The 23539-nt window shown below is 41.6% G+C and overlaps 1 protein-coding gene across 7 annotated transcripts in view; it reads left to right on the top strand.

The window, feature by feature from the left end:
- ptprua (protein tyrosine phosphatase receptor type Ua) overlaps positions 1-23539 on the top strand; it is a 202609-nt gene that overhangs the window by 118803 nt on the left and 60267 nt on the right. For all 7 annotated transcript variants that reach the window (XM_020707228.3, XM_020707227.3, XM_078955331.1 and 4 more), the window contains exons 6-10: positions 1462-1633; positions 2246-2539; positions 11381-11701; positions 18301-18410; positions 22320-22521. In XM_020707228.3, coding sequence (XP_020562887.2) covers positions 1462-1633; positions 2246-2539; positions 11381-11701; positions 18301-18410; positions 22320-22521 — 1099 coding nt within the window. The remainder of the gene's footprint in view (positions 1-1461; positions 1634-2245; positions 2540-11380; positions 11702-18300; positions 18411-22319; positions 22522-23539) is intronic.

Below are 23539 nucleotides of genomic sequence, written 5' to 3'. Positions count from 1 at the left end.
GCCTCCATCACTCAAGGTCACCAGTGACAGGAGGATCTTAGACCTAACAGGTAAATGGCTGGAGGAGCACTCATTATTTTTTCAGCTGTTCGCTTCAAAACCTTGCAGAAAGCTGGAGGTCACAGTTTAGAAGGACAACATCATCTGCAAACAGTAGAATTAGGATTGGAAGACATCCTTCATTTGATTGCACTGTGAAATTAGGTCTATAAATAAAAGAGTTCTGCCCTCCTCAAAGGCCCCCATTAGATTTCCCAGTTCACAGGGTCAGTTAAAACATTTGTGGACTGGATGTGCAAACCAAAGATATCCCTTTATCACAATCATTTATTTTCATTATAATAGTGAATTGCGGCGAGATTTGAGGGGCTCAAGACAAACAGAAAGACATCTGTGTGCATCCCTTCCAAATAATGGAACTGGTCTGTTGATTCACGACCAGAACAGAACAAAATATTGGCCAAATGTTCTCCTACAGAACTCTTTCATGGACCAATAAACAACAGATTAAATGACAATTGAAGCTTCGGGTTTGTATTGTTTAAAATGTCTAAAATGGTGTAATAGACTGTAATGTTGATACCAAAGCAGAAAATGAAATTAGGAAGGTCTGAAATCAACTTCGTCAGCTGTATGTTAAGACTTTATTCTCAGGTCAAGTTCATAATTTTTGTCGGACCTTCTTATCAGTGAAAAGCAAATCCAGATGACAGTTCATATAATAGTCCACTCATTGGTGGAGAGAGGAGCATAATCTGATTCTGACACCAGGAGCAGCAGCCGCCTGCATCACGGACACATAAGCACAGCCTGAGTTGAGAAGACCTCATGAACCAAACCACAGCCTCTGGTTTGTGCCCCCCCCCCCACACACACACACACACATGCAAACTCTGCTGTTATGGTCACGTTTATAACTGAGCTATTATCTGACTTCCTCCTGCAGCATTTTCCAACCCCCCTTTGTCATCCTGTCTGCTTCTCCTCCTGCCGTCCACTTTGGATTACTTTGATAGTTGTTAAAGACCCACTCCGATCATCTTTTGAACTATTTTAAAGCATTCACAGTTCATAAATCAAAATGTGAAAATCTGTGTTGGTCTCTGAGAAAGCTTCTTCAGAAGCGGGACTGTTGGCTGGGGGCAATCCCACCCCCTTTTCCCTCCCCGTTGCTGAGAGCTCAGAGCAAGGAGCTTGTGGCCCGCTTATAGTGGCACAAATACCATCTATTTCAACCAACATTTTTTCATCTGCTCCTGATTCAAAGCGATTAAAATAAAGAAATACTCTGAAATGCAATTTTAAGCTTAATTTTCTTTTTATATGTTCTTCATCATGAGAAAAAATGCCACACATGTAAAAAAAACAACATAATTTTTACTGGAGTGAGACTTTGAGTAAACACAAGCCATCCCAGGAGGACGGGCTTGTGGCTGATTTGTCTCTTTGTCTTGCTGTCAGCGGAGAAGTGGCGTGCTGCTTGACACATCCTTGCTGTCCCGGCTGAGCCACAAGCGGCTGATGGCTACTTTCCAGGTGGAGGCTCAGCGAGGGGAGCAGGACCTCTACCGCTGCATCACCCAGTCCACCAGAGGCGCCGCTGTCTCCAACTTTGGGGAGCTCATTGTCCGAGGTAAGACATCTTTTGGGGTGGATCCTGCTTGGATCCACACAAATGTTGAGAATTGTCATTTCTGATCCTATGGTAAAGCCAACTGCACATAACATCAAGTATATGTTCTCAATGCTGGATGTGTTGCTAAACGTTGGATCAGGTCGTCAAAAATCCAGAACTTGTGACCCCCCCCCCCAATCCCACTCATTTTGTGATTCAGCCTCATTGCATTTCATTCCTTTAAAAATGCCGCCACCAAGTCCTGTCATAAAACGCTCTGTGGACAGGTGCTGTCACTCTGCAGCACATCAATCAACATCTTAACACCCTCGAACCAGCTCGCTCCCTGTGATTGATGATTTTATGTGAGCCGGCTAGACAAGAGTCACATGATCCATCAGGACCCAGACTTTTATATGCAGGGAGAACGAAATCAGTTGTGCAATTATTCATGCAAATGAGCCAGAGAGCAGCCATGCTGGAGAGCAGGTGAGGGTTTGGTGAAGTCTAAAGGATCTTCCTTACCATCACTGATTTGATTTCACCTTTTTACGATTAAAGAACAGAAATTACATTATTAATTTCCTGTATTTTTGTGAGATTACATATTTATCACACTTTCTGTCGCAGTGCCTCCAACACCCATAGCGCCTCCCCAGCTCCTGCGGGCCGGGCCCACCTACCTGATCATCCAGCTCAACACCAACTCCATTGTGGGCGATGGACCCGTCATCCGCAGGGAGATCCAGTACCGGGCCACACAGTCCATGTGGACAGAGACGCATGGCGTGGGATCGCTCACCTACAAGGTGTGGCACCTGGAGCCCGACACGGAGTACCGCATCAGTGTCCTGCTCACCCGGCCTGGGGAGGGAGGAACTGGAGCACCCGGACCCCCGCTGATCAGCAGGACGAAGTGTGCTGGTGAGTCCGAAAAAACCTTTCCATCTTATTCAGAGGTAACAGAGATAAAATCTGAAACTACAAATTCGCCTCTGAGTTGTGGGCAGGACCGTTGGCGCCCCCCTCCCCATTGATGAAAGCTCACTTTTTACATTCTCCTGGTAGCTTACAATAGATATGATTAAAGAAATACTTAGAAATACAATTTTAAGCGTCATTTTTGTTATATACAGTATGCTCTCTCCATTGGCAGAAAAATGGCTCAAGACAATCTTAAAAACCCCAAAACACAATTTTTATCAAAATGGGTCTTTAAATGAAATGATTAGGATTGAATTTCTCTGTTTTTTTTCAGTCAATCTCACCAAATCATGTACTGAAAACGGACCAAATCCTGTTACTCAAAACTGAAAAACAAAAAAGTATCAAACACTTTAAGAATACAACTTTGTAGTGAAATATACGGTAGACACCAGATCTTAGTTTTAGACGTTCTTTTTTTGATGAAAAGCTTAAGGGAGGCTGGAGACGTATAGCATCCCACCCCAAATCAGACTTATGCTAAATGTATTCATTTTATTTTTTAAAGTGCAGTCAGTGCAACTTTTTCTTTCATCTGCTAAACAATTAAAATATGCAAATATGTTTCATTTACGGTGAGGATATTACAAATTATTGGAGTCAAGGAACTGGAAAAGCTCATTTTTTGGTGGGAGCTGCATGCATTTGCGCTCCTCACAAAGAAAAATGCCAAAACAGGAGTATTTTTAATAAGAATATAAGTCACTTTGAGTTATGTGGACTAACGATGGAAAAAAAGGAGCTTTGCCTCTATGATGACTCAGCATCTTCCGCCTCTTTTGGGTTTTTCTAAGTTTCAGTTTTAGAAAGTTGAGAGTTGTGGCGAGGGGGGTTGTCTCACCAAAACTTTTTGTGAGAACTTTTGTAGGATTTATTTTGACATTTTTCTGAAGGATTGGTCTAAAATACATCAGGAGGGAGAGCTTCAATAACTCAAAATATCAAGAAAGTTCATAGAAGCCGAAATGTTGTCATTTCTCTGAGGTCTTCTGTTTAGTTAATTCTACCTAATACATTTGGACTTTTATCAACAAAAAACGTAAAGATCCACTTGAAGACCCACTCTGATCATCTTTTGATCTATTTGAAAAGTTTTTCCAGTGATCTTTTATTTTGATTATGATATGCCAAAATCTAAGAATCCGTGTTGTGTTCTAGAATATTTTTTCTGCAGAGCGTCAGGAATTCATGAGAAATTCACTTTATTTTTTTGTTTTCAAAGTATTAATATAAACGCCACTTTAACAGCCTAGTGGGAATTTCTCAAAATATCAAAATCATCAACTCAACTGGCAAAAGGACACCCATCTGGAACAACCCGGACATCCTTATAAACAAAAAAATTATACACTTCCCAGTTTGGCAAGAATGGTAAAAGAAGGAGGGCGTAACACTACTAGAGCACGTAATTATTGATAGAAGATTCATAACTCCCCAGGAACTACAAGACAAACATGGAATAAATAACTTCTTGGAATAGCAGCAACTTAAATCAATTATTACTAAAAAGTTTAAATACAAGACATTGATTTAAAGCTACCAAAAGCAGTTACCTCTCTCCCTGTCTTGCACCTTTCTGAACCAACCGTGGGCCTGATGGATGGCTGCCTGGAGCGCGGAGCGGGTCTCCCTTGGGGGGTCCTGGCTCGTACCTGGGGTTGGGACGGGGGGATGCCCAGAACCCCTGGGTGGTGATGGGGTGGTCGTCTGGGGCTGTGGGCACCCCTCTCGGGTGGGGCCCGGCGTTGGGCCCTGCTGGCGCTGCGGGGGAGCTGCTCTCCTGGTTGGGCCGGGGTGGCACTCTCTTTCCCCCCATGCCTCCCAGCTCTCTGGCTCTGGGGGCCTCGTGGCGGTCCTGCTGGCCCTGGCCTGGGTGGCGGGCGTGTTCACCCGGGGGGCAGTTGTTCTCTGCCTGCTGCCGCGTGGCGTTGGGGGCTTCTGGCTGCGGCGGCTGCTGCGGCGGGGGTCTTGGTGTGGGGGTGGCTGGTCACTCCCCCTCCTTCTTTTCACATTCCATCATCCATTTTAGAAGAACACAAACACTCAACTGAGCACAGGTGTTAACTCACCTTTGCACTACAGTAATAGTTTGCGTGATTGAATGAAATATCTCTCACTGGTTGGCTTGAAGGCATAAGTTTGCATGTGTGAAAAATATCTGTATTGTGTACATGTTGACACTTGGACATTTTTGCAGCTAACAGGTGTGTTTATAACATTTGAGTGTGTGTGAGCACAGGCCCCGCCCCTTTGAGATTTCTATTCTATCTGAACCTTACTGTAATGATAAACATCCAGTAGCTTGTTGCTTTATGCTGCTTCATGGTACACCCCCCTCCCCCCTCCTATGATCACCCTCCTATCCCCCCTCTCTAACATCCCTCTCTCTTCTTCCCTCCTTTCCTTTTCCTGTAAAATATTTTCAAAAACAATTAAAATGAATAAAGTTTGGCCACGATTACAAAAGGGGTTTATTCAGACATACCTCTGGTTTGTCAGAAGATTTATAACCCCTGTTGTTAAAGTAAAATATGTCCAACACAAGAGGCCTTCAGCTCTCATCTGTCTGCCCAGCTGTTGGACAGGACAAGTAAAAAAAATAAATAAATAACAAAAAAATAACCTTTCAGGTGCTTTACTAGCTGTAGTCGAAATGTGATTAAATTTTGAGAAATCGAGTTTGAAAAATTCAGTGAAGCAACCAGCATCTGTGTGAGTTATCAAAGTCTGTAGATTATGATTGCAGTGAACGGAAAGCAGAGGGATGTTTGTGTGTGTGTGAGAGAGAGAGTCAGGAAACACCACAGGAGCATATCTGTAATGAGTTTCTCTGTCACATTCAGCAAACACAGACTCACCCACAGAGATACGTTCAAGTTGGGAGCTACATCAAGCCAGTCGTCTGCCTGCAGCCAATCAGCAGTGAGCCTGATGCTGCCAGCTTTTAAACCAGCAGAAACACTTGAGCTGTGCAGGTGATCAGGAGGAGATTTGATCTGAAGTCAGCTGTTGAGACAGTTCAGAGGAAGTCCGGTCACAGAGGTGAGCTCTGGTCAGAGCACAGTGGATGAGCCTCTGTGGAGCTACAAAACCTCTCAGTATGTCGTATGTCTCAGTGACCTCCTGTGTTTGTGAGGACCACCTTTGGAGGATGTGTCACATCACACACAGTCATCTATTTTACTATTTGACTTTTTTTTTTTTTTTAAAGATTACAGTATTTTCCACACTATTACACACACCAGATTATAGGGCGCACCGTCAATGAATAGTCTATTTTGAATTTACCTCACATATAAGGCGCACCCAACTGTAATGTGGATTAAGCGAGACAAAAGAGTCTGAGATAAGTCAGTCAGTCTGATTTTATTAGCTGTAATTCGGAAACCTTTTGTAATACGATAGATGCTAGCGTATTCACGATACTTGTAACTTCAAACCTTTTTGCAACACGTAAAAAAACAGACTAGTACCACTAAAACTGTGCCACTTGCATCTCTTCATGCTGGACTGCGAGCCACAACTCCAGGCCTGGCTCCAGACATCCCATAACATCAATCCAGGCAACGTAAAAGAGTTTGAATATCTGATACTCATAAAAGGGGTTCTGAACAGCTCTTTGTCAAGCTCAATACTTAGGACATGTCTGCCATGTCTACCAGGAGCACTCAAGCTTTCAAATCCCACCCCCATATTAGGGTGAGGGTTCACATTGAGAGGAGCCAGTTGAGGTGGCTCAAGCATCTGGTCCAGAGGCCTCTTGGATGCCTCCCTGGGGAGGTGTTCGGGGCATTAACCCAGGACACTCTAGACTAAGTCTCTTGGCTGGCCTGGGAACGCCTCGGGTCCCCCAGAGGAGCTGTTGGAGGTGGTCGGGAAGTCTGGACGTCTTTGCTTAGACTTCTGCCCCCACAATCTGGTCCCGAATGAGTGGAATAAAATGGATGCGTTAAAAATGTGAATTTTCAATGTTATTATTGAGATACGCCAGCCATTTCATTACCTTAACTTCTGTCTGTCACTTATAGAGGTTCTCATCATCCTTACATCTTTATAAAAATTGACATTACATTCAATACTTAATAGCACAAGGGGAAGAGAAAGGGTTTAGCCAAACGTTCTAACCCATAAGCCCCCCCCTCACCGTCTTGATCCCTGTGATTTGTTAAATCAAGCAGGCTGTGCCCTTTCTGCGGGAGAACCGGCTCTCACGAAGAACCAGGTGGAACGTAATGATGAGCTATGGTGTCTAAGCAGAAAAGAAGCATCCATTCAATAAGTCTCTGCCGGAAGAGTGTGTCTTAACAGGATTAGACTCCCATTCAAGGCTAATATTGTTGGAGGGGATCAGATATTAAGCCAGTTATTCTCCACCTTTGACACTACCCCTTTAAAACCATTTTTCTGTTATTAAATTCTTCCTTTGTAATGGAGCAAATCTGTTCTGCAAGGGCTGTCAGAACTTGGTCCAGCTGGGGGTATTCTGTTGCATTGGGGGGGCACTAAGCCTTCATATGCTAGGGGGTCAGGTTTGACCTGCTCGTGTTTCTGTCTCTGTGACATTGCAGCTTTCATGTATGTTTAGTGTAAGATGTGTTCAGTGGCCTGCAGGTCTCAGCTCCTTTGCAGGGGCAGACGAGCCCAAAGGACAGAGACGCCCCCCTGCTCACACATGGGAAGGGGAGTCAAACTCACACATTGCTTACTCTGCCCCTCTAATCAAAAATGGGAAAACAAAGAAAATGTAGAAATACTGTCAAATCAACAGGCAATACAAATCTAACTATAACATTTTTAACTCTTTGGTTCAAAACCAGGGATGGCGAACAAGTTTGACACCAAGAGCCGATTTTTTTACTGTGAGAGTCAAAGAGCCACACCACTCACTGAGCTGGCAAGACGCACACACACGAACACTCAATTAAAGCCGTATTATTTTCCATAACACACTCCTCTCCCTACAATACAACAGCAAGTGTTATACTTGTGTTTATTTCAAGGAAAGCGTCCACCTTCAATACACACATCAAATGCAGCTTAGCCAGAGTTAACACAACGACTACCCTGGAGGTCAGATACCCCTTCCACACACACAGGCACTTCTCCCATATCTCACACACACCAACACACACACTCTCTCTATCTCACTCTTCTCTCTTCCTCTCTCTGACACACACAACTACTCAGTGACGTGCAGTGAGGTTGATGGCTGGTGAGTCTGAATCTGAAGTCCGATTTGCGATTATAAAAACTGAATATTTCACCTTTCATCCAACAGTATGTAACAGGTAATTCTTTAGAACTCATCAACATTTCTCTTTCAATGACCCTTACACCAACAAATTCACAAACATCTGGACAAAGCATCCTTCTGGTGTCTAAGTAATTCATATTCACAATAAACACATTCAATACATTACATTTCAGATGTGTTTAGCATACAGTTAATTTTGACCTTCAGTAAAAATGTTTTACTTTTCTAACTTTTCTTTTAAAAAAACAACTAATGATTGACTTTTTGAATGAAAAACTGATAATTGATGGAATATTAAAATATTCACACAAGCATGCTCAGTCAGGTGTGTTTTCCAAACTACATCTCAGAATTTCTGACCTTGCTGGAGTGATGGGATGATGATCTCCGTGGGATTTCTGGCATCTCTTGTTTCTTGTAATCCTCTGCAGAACAGATTAATATTCAGTCGGAGCCTCTCTGAGCAGCTCCTTTATTTGAGTGTCAGTCAGAACGGACTGATGCCTTGATTTCACGTGTTTCAAGGTAATAAACAGGGACTGGCAGATTGATATGAGAGCGGCTCTTTTTTACACAGGCATTTTTCCGTTCTCCAAAACGTAACAGGGCCTTCTTTCAAAGAGATTTCAGCTCAATCATCTCCAGTTCGTTCGCTCAGTGACAAACTGGGATTTCAGGCAGTCAGTCTCTAAATTAAAGGATCAATGACAAAAGTGATCTGCGGTCGTTTCTGCTGCAGGTCCTCAAACCGCAAAGTAAAGTTTCCGTCCAGTTGCACAAGCAGTCACGTTCTGCGCTTTATTCATTTGGATTGCAGCCTTCTGCTGTGAGCTCGGTAAAGTAGGAAAGTGGGACAGATTGCTGTTTTGAATGTGCACTTTAAAAAGCTTCAACTTGTTAATAAAGGAGACTAGTGGGTCAGATCAGAAGAGTTTTGACTTTTCCCAGAGATATGTTTTGTTCTTTTCTGCCATGAACAATTTTTACTGCTTCCAAAAGCTCATAATAAGAAACATGGTGACTTGCCATTCTGTTCAGTAAAAAAGTAAGAATCTTTCTATTCTTCCAGAAACGTCCTGTGTTCATCTTTATACTCTGAATTTTGCCATTTTGACCATGAGGGTAACGGTCTGCACGCACATCAAATGTTTAGTTATTTTTTCCGGTATTGGGCGTAACCCGCGCTAATGATTGACGGTCACCTATGTGTCAGGAGCAGCATCAAAACACACACACTGCCAAATTACTTTTATTATTTATTTTTAATACCCTCTGATGGAACTATGAAATGAAGCACAGTATATAGAAAATATGATGAGACGCAAAGAGCCGCACGCTTATTGGCCGAGAGCCGCCCCTGTTCTAAACAGTAAAAAAATTTAAACCAGAAGATGCAGGTTGGATTGGACCACCATGTTTGCATTTTCTGGACCCGGAATCCTTTCTTAGGTCATGCTATGAAAGTGTCTGTGTCAAGTGAGCTCTAATTACCTTAAAGTTCCACTCAGATCTCTAATCTATTTTCATTGTTCCCAGTGGTCTTTTAATTAGGATTTTGCCACTTTCAGCTAAAATCTAAAAACCTGTTTTTCTGACATAGTTTCTACAGAGCACCAGGAGGTCATTAGTAATTTGCCTTTAAGTTGTGGGCGGCACTGTTAGCATGGAGGAAGCCCGCCCCCACTTCCTGTCACCCATCCATCTACACATTCTCCTGCTAGTTTACAGCCTCTCAAGTTTGTCTTGGTGATGTTCAATTTCTCTGTTAATATTTTATACAAAAAAGTTATATGTCCTCTGAATTGCATCTCTCTTCCAGTCAGTAAATTTCTTATTTTTGACCAGTTTTGGAGTAAAATATCATGTGCATTCTCTGAATGACAAGATACGATTTCATTGGCTAGATTTGAAAGAGTCTTCTATCAAAATGAAATCTTCTTGGAACAAAAATTGTTGGAAAGAATAAAATCCTTCCTATCAGCCCACTTTAACTGGCTGTCACTATGAGCAAGGCATTTTTCATACTGCTGTATGACGACGTGATGTAATTACAGAAAATTACTAAGAGCTGGCATGTCCTCACAGATGGTTAAAAAAAGATTAAAAAAATGAAAAGCTTTTTCTTTGTGTTCATAAAAACCTTTTTTGACCATCAAGCTTTTCTAAGTTTCCTTTTTACGTTTTCCTCTTCCTGTAATTATAGAATCAGTTATAAGTGCTGCACAGTAATGCTTTTATTTTTCTACCTATCATCATAATTTGAATTGGTTGGTTGACAGTGGTTTCTCAGGAACTTTTTCTCTGAATTTGTTGGTTTCATTCGGGACGATTCAGACAGGATTGTCTTTGTTAGAGGTGGTCTGGAAGTGAAATTTCTGTCACTGTTGATTCACCCCTCTGTGAATCAACAGTGTTTGGGGTCACAGAGTTAAATAATCCTAATTAAAAGACCACTGGGAAGACTGAAAATACATCAGAGACCTTATGATCTTAAAACTTCTAACATCAGTGGAACTTTAAGATAATTAGAGCTAACCCCCCTCAGTATTCTAGCTGCGTGCTGAGGTGGAGCATACAATCCAGCACGAGTGCTGAATATTTTTGTAAGGGGAGGCCTTCGTACATGGGCCTCCCAAAAGACTTCATTTGTTAAGGATGAATGTTGGTTAGCCACCATCATGCATATAAGAGGACCATCAGACATACCAACCAGTCAGTTTCCTTCAACACAGCTTTGCAGCATGGTGACGTCTGGCGGTAAAGGCAGTTTTAAGCACCAGATCTGCAAGAACTCCTATTTTCTGCTGTTTTATTTTGACATTTGAACTAATGCTACGAGAAAGAAAGAGGGAAACCCCAGCATGGCTGCCTTAAACTTACAGATAAATCCAGTCAATAAACTACAACCTTTCTCCAATTCAACTGTTGTCATCAGAAATTCAACCATGCATTTACACACATTCACACACTCACTGCCTAAAACTGGCACCAACTGGCAATCTGGGATTCAGTGTCTTGCCCAAAGACACTTTGATACATGAGTGGGTAAGGTGAAAACCAAACCTGCAAGATTTAAGGGTGTATTCAGACTGGACACATGTGGTTCGCTCAAAGTGAACCAGAGTTCGCTTCCCCCGATAATCTGGTCTAAATTTTCAGTCTGAATACTCCCAAGCAGACCCTGGTTCAGGACCAGGAACCGCTCTGTGACCCATCTTTCGAGATGGTTGTTTCCAATCAATTCGGTTCGCTCTGAGATTCCTCAGTCTGAATACACCCTAAGAAGTTGACCGCTCCACCACTGCACCACTGCTGTGCCTTTATTGTCAATAAACTTCTACTTTGACCGTACAGTGACAATGACCAAAAATAACTGGTCCACTCGTCCAATTCTCATATACAGTCAATGAGTGAAACATGGCATTCTTGAACAAATCCTTTCCACATTGCATTAAATTAATGTTGCAAACATACCCTCCATCTGGTAATTGAAGGTTAAATTTTGTTGAACCTCTGCTCTCTTTCAGAGCCCATGCGTGCCTTGCGGGGCCTCACTGCCACAGAGATCCAACCTCGGCAGCTCGCCCTCCAGTGGGAGCCCCTTGGCTACAACCTGACCCGCTGCCACACCTACTCCCTTTCCCTCTGCTACCGCTACTCCATGCCAACAGGGGGCAGTGGAGGGAACAACGCCACTGTCAGAGAGTGCCTATCGCTGGATCGCAACACTTCTCACTTCACCCTGCGGGACCTCCCGCCCTTTCGGGCCGTGCACGTGAGGCTCGCACTGGCCAACCCAGAGGGCAAGAAAGAGAGCAGAGAGGTCACCTTCCAGACCGAGGAGGACAGTAAGTTTTTTTTTTTTTTTTGCAAGAGTCTGCACAAACTAAGTATGAAAGTCACAGAAAAAGTGTTGTACCACTACATCTTTAGATGATTATTTTACACAAATCCATGCCTTTAGCCATCCAGTACCACAAAAAATAACACAAATATTGACTGCAAAACAAGCTGGATCAGCACAACTGAATAGAGTCCCGGCCTTTTAAATGGAGACCAGCAGAGCGTTAATCAGCCCGAGCCATGGCCAGGAGTAAAGCAGCCAAACAATTCTCCCATCTTTGTGTTTTCCTGTTTACATCAGCACATTAGGTGCAGTCTCATGCAAATTCACGGCGAGTGGAAGCCCAGAAGGCCAAACACTGATTATGTGCAGTAAGCAGGACATTTGAATGACTGTAAAGCTCTAAGGAATGCTCCTGACCTGCTGGAAACATCTTAAAGGCCCACTTCGATCATTTATTGAGCTTTTTTCAAAAGCGTTCCTAGTGGTCTTTTGATTATAATTATGCCGCTTTTAACCAAAATCAATACTCAGAAATACAATTTTGAGTATAAATTTCTTTATATATGTCCTCCATCATCAGAAAAAGGCCACAAGAACATATTAAAAACACAATTGTCTTTCGAGTGGGTCTTTAAAGGCTGTGTCACACACCCAATATTTACATTTTGCACGTATTGCGCAGATGAAAATTGGTCATACGTGAATATAAGTGCACAAGGTGAGAAAAGTCGTTATATGTGAAATTTACATGTGTATCCTGAATGTGGGAAAAGTCTGTTAAACATACATGGGACAGTTGTGATTTTTGCGTGTGCATCTCGCAAAAATCACACAACTGCGTACGATTTATATAATAATTATGTATGTATACACTACATAAAAAATGCGTAAACCGACCCAAAATTTTGAACAGCTTTAAAACAACTGTGCACATTGACGAATGATTAACGCATGAAATATGTATGAATATCATGCAAGTATCACAAAAAGCTGGAAATTCATACGCAGAAAATGCGCAGAATGTACGAAGTGGCTGTGTGACAAGGCCTTAAGGGAGGGACGCTCACGTCTGCGTTTGTGATCAGCCAAACTTTCTTAATTGATCAGAACAATTTGGTAAGAAAGAACCGTGGTAGAGACCCAAAAGACCAGGTCGTGGTCTTAAATATCTGCCGCCGTCTTCAACACGGACTAATTATCTGCTGCCGTCTCAAGGCGAGCTTTCCCAGAAACTCCGTAAGCTGCAGGCATTCTCCAGGGGTGGGATTTCAGTTATTAGGCCCGACCGACTCTTTAGGAAGTGACAGCTTAAAACGCACATGTCAAAAAATAAAAAAGCACACCGGGGCTGTTTTTTTTTTCTCTCCTCCTAGTTTACTTGGTACTTTGGATGTCAGGAGCAAGTTTATCTTTTATGACTAATGCCAGTCTTGACAGTTTCCTGTCCCCCATGTCGCAGGGAACGGTGCCATCAGCCTCACAACCACCGTAATTCAGCCGCAGCCGCTGACAGCTCCTCCTGCCTCCTTCCTTATTGGGCGCAATAATCAAACAGTAGTGCGGCGCTTTTCTTTGTTCACCACCACTCACAGGAACCAGACTTGGCTGTCATGGATACGACAGGATTTTCTTTTTGGGGGGGATTTGCCTACCTGAGTTTGCGAGAGACAGACAGCGCTGTAAAGTTGTGGGAGGAATTATCTTCAGTAATCCAGTCATACCTGGTTAAAAGAAAAAAGAAAGAAACTCTAACTTTTGTTGGTAAATTACTGGAAATCTGTTGGAAAAATGTACCTTAAAGTAAGAGAGATGGAATAAGAGTTATGGAGCCTCAAACCTCCCCTATTTCAATGATTTAAATGGGTGAATATGTCTAGGTGACTTATATTAGTAAGTCAGTAATTGTGTTTTTAATAACCCATTTCATTGCTCTTCTTTCAAGATAATTATTTGTATTTCCATGTAGAAAAATAATATTTAGTCACATTTAGTCTAGTTTTTCTCAACCAATTATGAATTTCTTGGCTGCTTTCATTGCTCTGCAGACATGCCTGCGAAGTGCACCAAGGTGAACTATATTTGGAGATTATGGAACTGCTAAAAAGATTTACTCCAAAAATAATTTACACTGATAACCAAAGAATGTTACAACAAAAACAGATTAAAAAACCTCCCTCTTGGTGATGAAGACATGGCCATGGTAGGACTTGTGGCTGACAGTAGTAGTAAAAAGCAACACTGTCATTGTATTGGGGCGCGATGCTGGATGATAAAAGAAGCTTTTGAGCACGGCAGGTGGCAGTGAGCAACCAACCAACCCACCCCCAATGAGTCATCAGTACAGCAGTAATGAACACTGTGTTGTAAGGAAAATACAGAACTACTCAAAAACAAAAAACAACAGACAAAGTTAGTGTCTACAAAAATAACATCTACATTTCTGATCCTTTAGAGCAGATGTGTCAAACTCAATTGCTAAGGGGGCCAAAGACAGGATGAATGGTTTTTTGAACACACTAAAACTAAACTTTTTAAATATAAATAACTTTTTAATGTAAATATGAATAAAAATAAACAGAAAATATTACGCAGAACATCAATACAAGCCGTAAATAACTTATATTTCCTGTCCTGGAAATATTAATAAAACGAATGCTTTTCAGCAATAAATCAAATTCTGTTTTTGCTCCTGTGTCATTTTATCAGAGCTGGACACCTGGGATCATATTTTGTCAACAAGTTGGTTTGTGTTTGATGTGAGGTCCTGTGTTGTAGAGATTCTCAGGATGGATGTGCTCATCAGTGAGATGACGTCTGTGTGCAGTTTTGTCAGTCTTCATCACTGAGAAGAGCTTCTCACACAGAAATGTGCAACCAAACATGCACAAGGTTGAAGCCGCATGTAGACGGAGCTGGGGCGTTTCTGCAGGAATGGAGTGAATAAACTGTGCAGGTCCTGCAGTGCCGTACTTTGCCTTCATTGTGCTAAAACACTGCAAATCAATCAGCTCCATCAGAATCCGCACTGGTGCAGTTATTGAAGCTATTGTCCCAAAGCTAATTTGAGATTAGACGTCCTCACTCATGAATCAAAACATAGATGTAGACATCAAAGAAAAAGTAGATTTCTTTCATGGATTCAAGATTTACAAACTATAAAAACATGTCTGCCAAGAAAACTGACTAAAGAGACTTACGTGGGTTTTAGCCAAAGAAGAATGGTACTCCTTTAGAACAGGACAACACGCTGAGACAATGGGGAGGAAAAATGGTATTGCTCATGCTGATGCTAAATGGGCAGCCATCTGCCAAAAGGTTTTGGCTTCTCTCCATGATAGGCGTCACCAAAGTGATTAATTCACACAGCAGAAATTCTGGCAAAAATGTAATGCTAGATCACTGTTCCTCAGTGTTTTTCTTCTGTGTGTTCCATTATACCACATTGGATAATGGCATAAAGGTTGAGTTACACAGCCTCTACGTTCATTTTGTACATATTTCACGGATGTAAATTTGTCATACGTGAATATGCGTGGAAAAAGTGAAAAAAGCTGTGGTCTTTACATGACGTTTTCACAAATGTATCAAGTACAAATAAACCACACAAAGCACATGTAAAAATCAATATAGAGCATAAACCGTGTGTGATTATTATGCTGTATGCGTGTAATTCATTAATGATTTTAATGTGATATATGTGCCGTATATGCCACCACATTTAAGTTGTCCATCTGTGGTACATGTGTAAAAAGTCCATTAGACATATGTGGAGTTACGTGGAATGGTTGTGAAAAGCCACAAATTTGTAAATTCATCTTGCAAAACTTATGCCCAACTCCGTAAGATTTATATAATAATTGCATAGAAAATACTCATAAGCTACGTAATTCTTAACTGACTAAAAAAATTTGAACAGCTCGAAACGGAATTCATGTTAAGACCCATCGGCCAACGATGGATTGACGAACGCAAGAAACACTTATGACTGACAAATATCATATTGAAGTTTGATACGTGGAAAATGCGTAAGATGTACGAAGTGGCTGCGTGACATGGCCTTTACGTAGATTGCCAAAGCACATCATTACTGTAAAGCGTTGCATATCATCGAAAGGCTGTTTTTCTCTTCTTAATATTCAGCCGGAATCACGTTAATTGTGTCAACAGTTGAAGGGCTACGGTAGTCGAAATAATGTCAACACTGAAGCTAAAGCAAGGGTGTTAAAGGGTTAACAACTAATTTGCCTCGTGTCAAATAAAGCTGGTAAAAGTGATTGTCATGTAATCCATTCCGTGTCACTGCAGAGGGCTGGGAAATTAAGATAAAAATGGAGACAGAGCCCTTTTTAGGTTGATAAACCTTAGTAAAAACACCCACCGAAGTAGGGAAGGATGTGTTGAGGTGTTGAGTTGTAACGATGGTAGATTGTTTTAGATGTCAGCATCAGAGATGGAACTTTCCAGATACATCTGTGGGTGCAGACAGGGTGGGATGGAGTAGAAAGTCTTTGAGTAGAAGACCTTGAATGTTGAGCCCTAGTGGGCCTCACAAAGATACTTAAAACTTAAAGTTTTAGTAACGGAAAATGTAATTTTTGACAGCAAATGCTTCTTTTGTGATGCACACAGACGTTCAGAGCGATGATTGTTATACGGATCGTTTTTTCTGTATACCTAACTTAAAATGATCATCATCATGCCTCTTCATTATAGATAAAATAAAATATTTTTTGTAGGAATTGTAGGGGTTGTATTTTTGGACCTCAGGAAAGCATTTGATTCAGTTAATCACTCTGTTCTTCTTACCAAGCTCACAAAATGTAATTTCTCTTATTTGTTGTCAGTTGGATTGGATCATATCTGCACAATCTATATTAATTAACAACTGCAGGTCTTGCTCTCTTTGACTAACCTCTGGAGTCCCCCAGGGTCAATATTAGACCCCCTTTAATTGAGTCTTTATATGAATGATTTGCCCCCTGTTTGTCCTGAAATTGAATGCTTGATTTATGCAGACGACACGATCTTTTTTGTTCATGGTTGCACAAAAGACACTTGCAGCTAAACTCACTAAAGTAAGGCACGGTGTTACAACTTGGTTGCATGACCAGTTGGTCCCAGGCTGTTCAGACTGCAAAAATAAAAATACTGGAAGTTACATACAAACAGGCAATTAAAATTATGGATAAAAAACCAAAACCCTATCACTGAGTGATTAAAAAAAGCGAATTTTAAACTGGGACATTCTTCACACAGAAGATGTACAGTATAAAGTATTGCATCAACTGGCTCCGGATCTTCTGGCAGAGTTTGTCCTTCAAAGAGACGACCTTGTGCGTGTGACGCCAGGCTGGAGCACTTTACTTTTGGTAAATCGTCCTTTTAGTAAGGACTCAGTACCTGAAGAGAGAAAACTGCAAACATTCAAGCCCTTCACAGTAAAAACTTTTAAAATATTAAGGTTTGTCAACACATACCTGTTTTCCCAGCTGTGATTAGACGTTGTGTTGTTTTGTGGTTTTAAATGTTGTTTTAATCATATGACGTGATGTCATATCTTACCTATTTACCGTGTATAGCAAGTGTTTTTATATGTATTTATGCTTTTTTACATCACAGTCAGGGGACAACAGATGAAAACTAGCCTTTGGCTAATTTTGGCTCTTTTACCCATGAGTAATCATGTGTGTGTGTGTCTGTTGTGTGTGTTTTGTTTTTTAAACTGCACTTTTAAATAAACTATTATTACTGTTACAAAGAACTGTAATTCACAGGTTCCCAGAAAGAGTCATGCTGGATTCTGGGTCATCTGCTGACTCTATAGATAATGAGCAGCACTGGTACAGAAATTATTGTGTGTGTTAATTTTTATAATAGCTAATATGATTAAATAACAAAAGTACACAACAACATCAGCTGGTCTAAGAGATAATTTCAGAATTACTTAATTACTAGAATTACTTTAAGCCTCACAAATCCAGAATGTTTAAACCCAGAATTATTGGAAATTATTTTAAAGAATCAGCTAGTCTGCGTTCGTTGCATGGATATAAATTCCTTACTTTGTAGACTGCAGTACTGGGTTTCCCTGTCTATATGAAATGTTAGCTTCACTTGTTTAAATTTTAATGGATAGATGAAGCAAAGAGGATGCAGGCAGGTTGGGTGCTGAATGTTTGCTTTCCATCCTGGCATGAATCTGACCGTCAACACGGCAGGCGAACTCTTGGCTGCTTATACTGCCGTTTCCCCACATCGTCCCATGATTTGTGAAATCCTCATTTGCATCTGGAGAAGGACAGATGTTGAGAGGCTGGATTTCTGAGGTGTTTCTCTTTCACTGTCAGCCATTCAGAGTATGAACATTTAGCTTCTCTTCCCCAAGGCTCCTTGCTGTTATTAGACAGGTTTTTAACCCATCTCAAAGGTTGCCAGCAAATTCTCTTTCATCGCTCCCCTACTATGTTTGCCCCCCAGTACCCCTCGCTTTCTCACTCTGTGAACAGTGTCCCCCTTGGCATGCCTGCACAAGAGTCCATTAACGTGAGAGCCAGGTGAAGTGTTTGTCTCAGGGAAGGTTGTTTTTCTCTCCTGCTGCAGTCCCTGGCGGCATCGCTCCAGACTCCCTGACCTTCACTCCTCTCGACGACATGATCTTCCTTAAGTGGGAGGAGCCTGTGGAGCCCAATGGTCTTATCACACAGTACGAGGTAGGATGTCAGTGTCTGTTTTATTTACCCACCATCACTGCCTCTGCTGGAGCACTGTCATTCAAACAGGAGGAGCTTAGTTTGCTGCTGCTGCCCATCAGTGATCCTCCCTCCCCAGGCTTGTTTCTCCTGGTCCTTGTCCAAACCCTGAGGAGGATGGTGAGCCTCTGGAGTGAGGAGCAGCCATTCTTCACAGTTCATGGGTTTTACTGTACATGAGGCTGAGGCAGGCTTCAGGCTGTGATTACATTTGAGACAATTCTAATTGCTTATTTGCCTAACACACACTTCCATAAGGGCACCTCTAATTCATTATGGATGGACCCGTGGCAGCTGAAGACCTTGTGAACATTTACCAAAGCAACCAGGATTTAACTAGTTTATTTAGCACCTTATTAAATAAACGCAACCCAACCCACAAAACCAATGTAGGAAATAGGGGATTTCTTCACTCTAACTAATTAAAAGTTTAACAGCATAAGTAACAGGTACAATATTAATTTATTTTTAAAGCTTATATAGATTTCCCTACAGAAACGTTTGGATCAGCTAGAAAAACTAAGCCAATTCTTTAAGTGCTGCGCAAAAATAGCAATGCAATATTTTTGCCCTAAAGAAAAGAAGTGTACGTCTATAACCCTGTGGAACACCGTCATTTACTTATATGTTTAAAGGATTTTTCACATTTTTAAACCAGATACTTAAACATCAGAACAGTGTCTTGACTAATTGAAAGCTTTTCTGGATCAATGTCCCTCCTTCATCCCAATTACAGTTCTGACCTCATTATTTGTAATATAATCATAATTATGTAATTTGTAAAATAACATGTTTTAAAATACTTGGTTACACCAAAAAGTAAGATGTTATAGTACTGGATTACTTTTGTATTATAATACTCCCAGCTCTAGTTTTAAATGAATAAAGATATTATGAAGATACAACAGAGCACAAATAGGGGGGTCACAGATACAGGATGTGCTGGAGCAGCAATACCAGCTAAAAAAAAATACAGTATATAATAACAATAACATTCTATGTATTTTCTATAGGATTTTTTAAAAGCCTTTTCTTAACCTCAGAATTTTTATATTGTGGACAAACCATTTATAAAATGTAGGATTTTACAAAAACAAAAGCAGTTTTTGTCACCTGACCACTCATGTAGTCACAGTTTGAACATGAACCTTCTCCAAAGATCGGAAGAGAATGACTTACAAAAAGCGATTGAATTGAATATCTCGTTGGAGCCAGATGTAAGTCATTTTCTCATTCGCTACAGTTCTTATATACAGTCGATGGTGTGGGCAAATCTGTGAGCACTTATGAAAGATGTAGAAATAAGGTATTTTTTTATGTTTTAACCAAGAATTATATATTTTCTTTTTACTAAGGAGCTGGATTGAACCCCCTATTCACGAACAAAAAGAGTTAAAATTAATCCTGGAAGACTGACTGCTATTTGTACAGCTTGTCTACTTTGTATCCTTAGTTTACTGGAGAAGATAATACATCAAACAGGAAAATAACAATGAAGTAATAGTTTTCAGTCATAGTTGTCACCTTCAACATCTGCTCCTGCTTTTTCTTTGTCCACTAAGCCAGAAAAACTGCTTTAAATCAGGGCAGCGGGACTGAAGAATGGGCCTGCTTATCAGTGCTAACTGCAGCATTAGATTTATTATATCTGCTGCGAGATGACATCTTTTTGCTGCACTTCTAGGATTGGGAATCATTCCTCAAGAGAGGGATTTAAAAAAAAACCTTTTGGAAAAAAATCTGGGTTTTTCAACCCCAATACAGGGCTGCCATCGGGTAATTCAGCTCAGACAGAAGATTTTTTTTATATTCTTATCACCGTCGACAGTTGTGGTTAGAAAAACTGCTGATGCGTCTGCTTAGAGCGTCAAAATCTCATGTTAGAAAGCGTAGGCGCTCACGGACGTGATTAACACCTGGCTGCTGATGTTTCTCACAGATGCTACACAGCCACAAGAGCTTGGATGGTTTTGCACTTTTCAGCTGAACGCACACTTTCAACTTTCTTCATTTCATACCAAGACGTTTACCTGCAAGTGATTTAGTCCCAGAAAGGACACAAACCCTGATAATTTTCATTCTAATTAGTTTTAGAGGTGTTTTTTCTTTCACAGTGCGGTGAAGGATGTGCTTAGAAAGATGGATGCAGGGCTGGATTTAGCCTGCTCCACTAGGGGGTGCAGGTGGAATATCAACAGGCAAGTCTGGGTGTTAGGGCGTTATATCCTTGAGCCCATAAACTGCTCAGAAAACCATGGTATCACCACATCAGTTCATCTATGTCTTATAAGTTTAATGTTGAATGCTGTTCCAGACACTACCCGCTGCATTTACCACGCTTGGGACAGGTACAGGACACTTGTTTATGCCTTGTTGAGGCTGCATTTATCTTTATTTTGTCCATTTGTCATCCATCTTTATGTTTTTCACGTTTTTGTTTATTTGCTTTTTTTTGTAATTTTATTTTTCTTTAGTTAATTTTGGATTTTTGAGGGGGTGTTATGGCAGGTGGGTGGAAGATGGAATCCAAATGCAGACACTACGTTCCAGGTAACAAGTTTTATTTTGACCAGAGTGAGGATGGCAGGCTGGCAGTTTTGCAGGCGGGCGGGCAGGCAGACAGGAAGGCAGGCAGAATCTTGGGAGGGAGAAACAGGCGGATTAGGACACGTAAAAAGTAAGTAGCAGGTTCGTGACCAGGTGCAGGTGAGGCTCAGGCTCTGGATGAGAGCAGGCCCACAGGATCACAACAGGGGGACAGCCACAGGATTTGTGGGGGCATTGCCCCCCCTTGCCTACGGTGGCTGAGAGGTGCAAGAAAAGCTTACATTTAAGATTCAACAAGAACAAATCCCGATACAAATTGCCAAAAACTGACTGACAAAAAGCAATTCCGTTACAAATGACCAAATCCAGAAACACAACAACGAAAGCGGAGACACGGCTTCTCTAACACAAAGGGACGTAATGTAAAATCAATCGTGTATGTTTTTTTTTAAAGTTATTGCTTGCTTTTGTTCATTTTTTCTCCTTCTTCTGCTGTCGTGTTTTGCACTTGCCAGCCGGCTGCTTAACGGAAATACCCTTAATACTAGAGGTGACGCAAAAACTTTACCTTGCTAAACATTGTTGTAATTTTTATTTTAGTAATACAATTGAAAAAAAATGCTTATGGACTGTTTCATGTATTTACAATGTTTACATAAAATAAACAGTAATAAATAACTTTGAGAAATCATAAACGATTGGTGTAATACTAGCCGTGTGTCTCCGCTTTTGTTGTGTTCCTGGATTTGGTCATTTGTAACGGGATTGCTTTCAGTGATTCCATATTTGGTCATTTGCGCCCGGATTTGCTTTAGTGTTTTCAGGACTCTGCAATTTGTTCCATGATTTGCTGTTGTGATTTGGTATTTGGCAATTTGTACTGGGATTTGTTGTTGTTGCATCGCAAATGTGTCTTGCTCCTCTCGGCCATCGTACTTGCATGACTATATCCAGCCTTGGAAGGATGGTGCTTAAATGTGGCCTCATAGGAAGAAGTGATTCTTTATGTATGGTTGAACTTTTTAAAAAACCTATTTGGACCATGTGGTCTCCTGGACGCCTCCCTGTGGAAGTGTTTCGGGCATCTCCCACTGGGCAGAGGCTTTGGGGGATGACCAAGGACACGCTGGGGAGATTCTGTCTCTCGGCTGGCCTGGGAAGGCCTCGGACTCCCCCCAGAGTACCGGTAGTTGGAGGAAGTCTGGGGAGCTTTGCTCAGACTGCTGCCCCCGTGACCTTGTCACCATCATGGATGGATGGATGGATGATTGGATGGATGGATGGCAGACCCCTTTAAACAAATTTGTCTCTTAATGTCTGCAGATCAGCTATCAGAGCATCGAGTCGTCTGACCCGAGCATCAACGTCCCTGGTCCCCGACGCACCGTGTCCAAGCTCCGCAACGAAACCTACCACATGTTCTCAGGTCTTCATCCCGGAACCACCTATCTGGTGTCGGTCCGGGCCCGGACCGCAAAGGGCTTTGGGCAGACGGCGCTAACCGAGATCACCACCAACATCTCTGGTGAGGCTCCCAAATTTGTGCTCACATGCTTAAGCCACAAATGCAGTGCAGATCTTTTTTTCTTTTTCTTTTATCCAGTAAAATGTTTCTTGTCAATTTCTGTAAAAAGACAACTTAACAAAAGTAGAATAACTTGTGTGATTGAAACGCCTCTGCGTCATTAAATTTAACAAAAGATCTTCAATCAAAGAGAGTCTTGATGAGCTTCTCTGGTGGAGAGCAGGTTCTTATCAAAGCTAGCAGGTTTGGGTTTGCTAGTATTCCATTTCAAAGGGCCAGATTCAAACCATTTGGATGAAAAAACATATTTCATTTGTAAAGTAAAGTAAAAGTGTGTCGGTCTCAGCACATCTACAGCTTTCTAGAAGATGATTCCATATTTCTTTTTATCAGCCCTGCTTGACTGACCATAACACTGGACTGCAGTTCCCCCCCAGCTTCTTCCTTTCACGGTGAACCCTGCTGTTCTGGCTGAAATGATGGCCCGTGTGGGAAATGTCAGGATTTACAAAGCAACCCACGCTGTCGCATGCTCTCCGCTGGCGGAGCTGTCAGAGGAGCAAAACAACTTCTGCAAGCATGAAATTGCAAATCTCTAACATTAGCCCCCCCTTTTTTTAAAATAAGTCTTTGGATTTAACAACCTGACCTGCAGAGGCCCCGCACAGCAGCTTTTAGCTGTCTGTGTGCTTCGCTTAGGCTTTTACAGCTGCAGAAACCTCCTGCCTTCATCCCTGTTTATCTGTTGCAATTGGCTTTACCAGCACTCCAATTAATTCACTTTGTGTAGTAAACAAAAATGAGAACACTCGACCTCATTGTCCTCAGAGATTTACTCAGGTTGTGCAGCGTAGGGATCTGCCCTAATTATAATACAAGAGTCTCTTGTTTTCTTCTGTTCTTAGTCATCATCAGTCAGTCAGGTGGGGGGCCTGCACACATGGGACACATGTGCGATAATGAATAAAGATAGCTCTCTCTGCCTTCTCATGTGGGGCTAAAAGACTAAAAGCCTCAA

This window comes from Oryzias latipes, chromosome 11 (genome assembly GCF_053564925.1).
Source record: "Oryzias latipes strain Hd-rR chromosome 11, Olatipes_Hd-rR_3.1".
In the NCBI taxonomy this organism is placed as follows: domain Eukaryota; kingdom Metazoa; phylum Chordata; class Actinopteri; order Beloniformes; family Adrianichthyidae; genus Oryzias; species Oryzias latipes.
The sequence above is the reverse complement of the archived record's forward strand: the minus strand, read 5'-3'. Positions and strand labels throughout refer to the sequence as shown.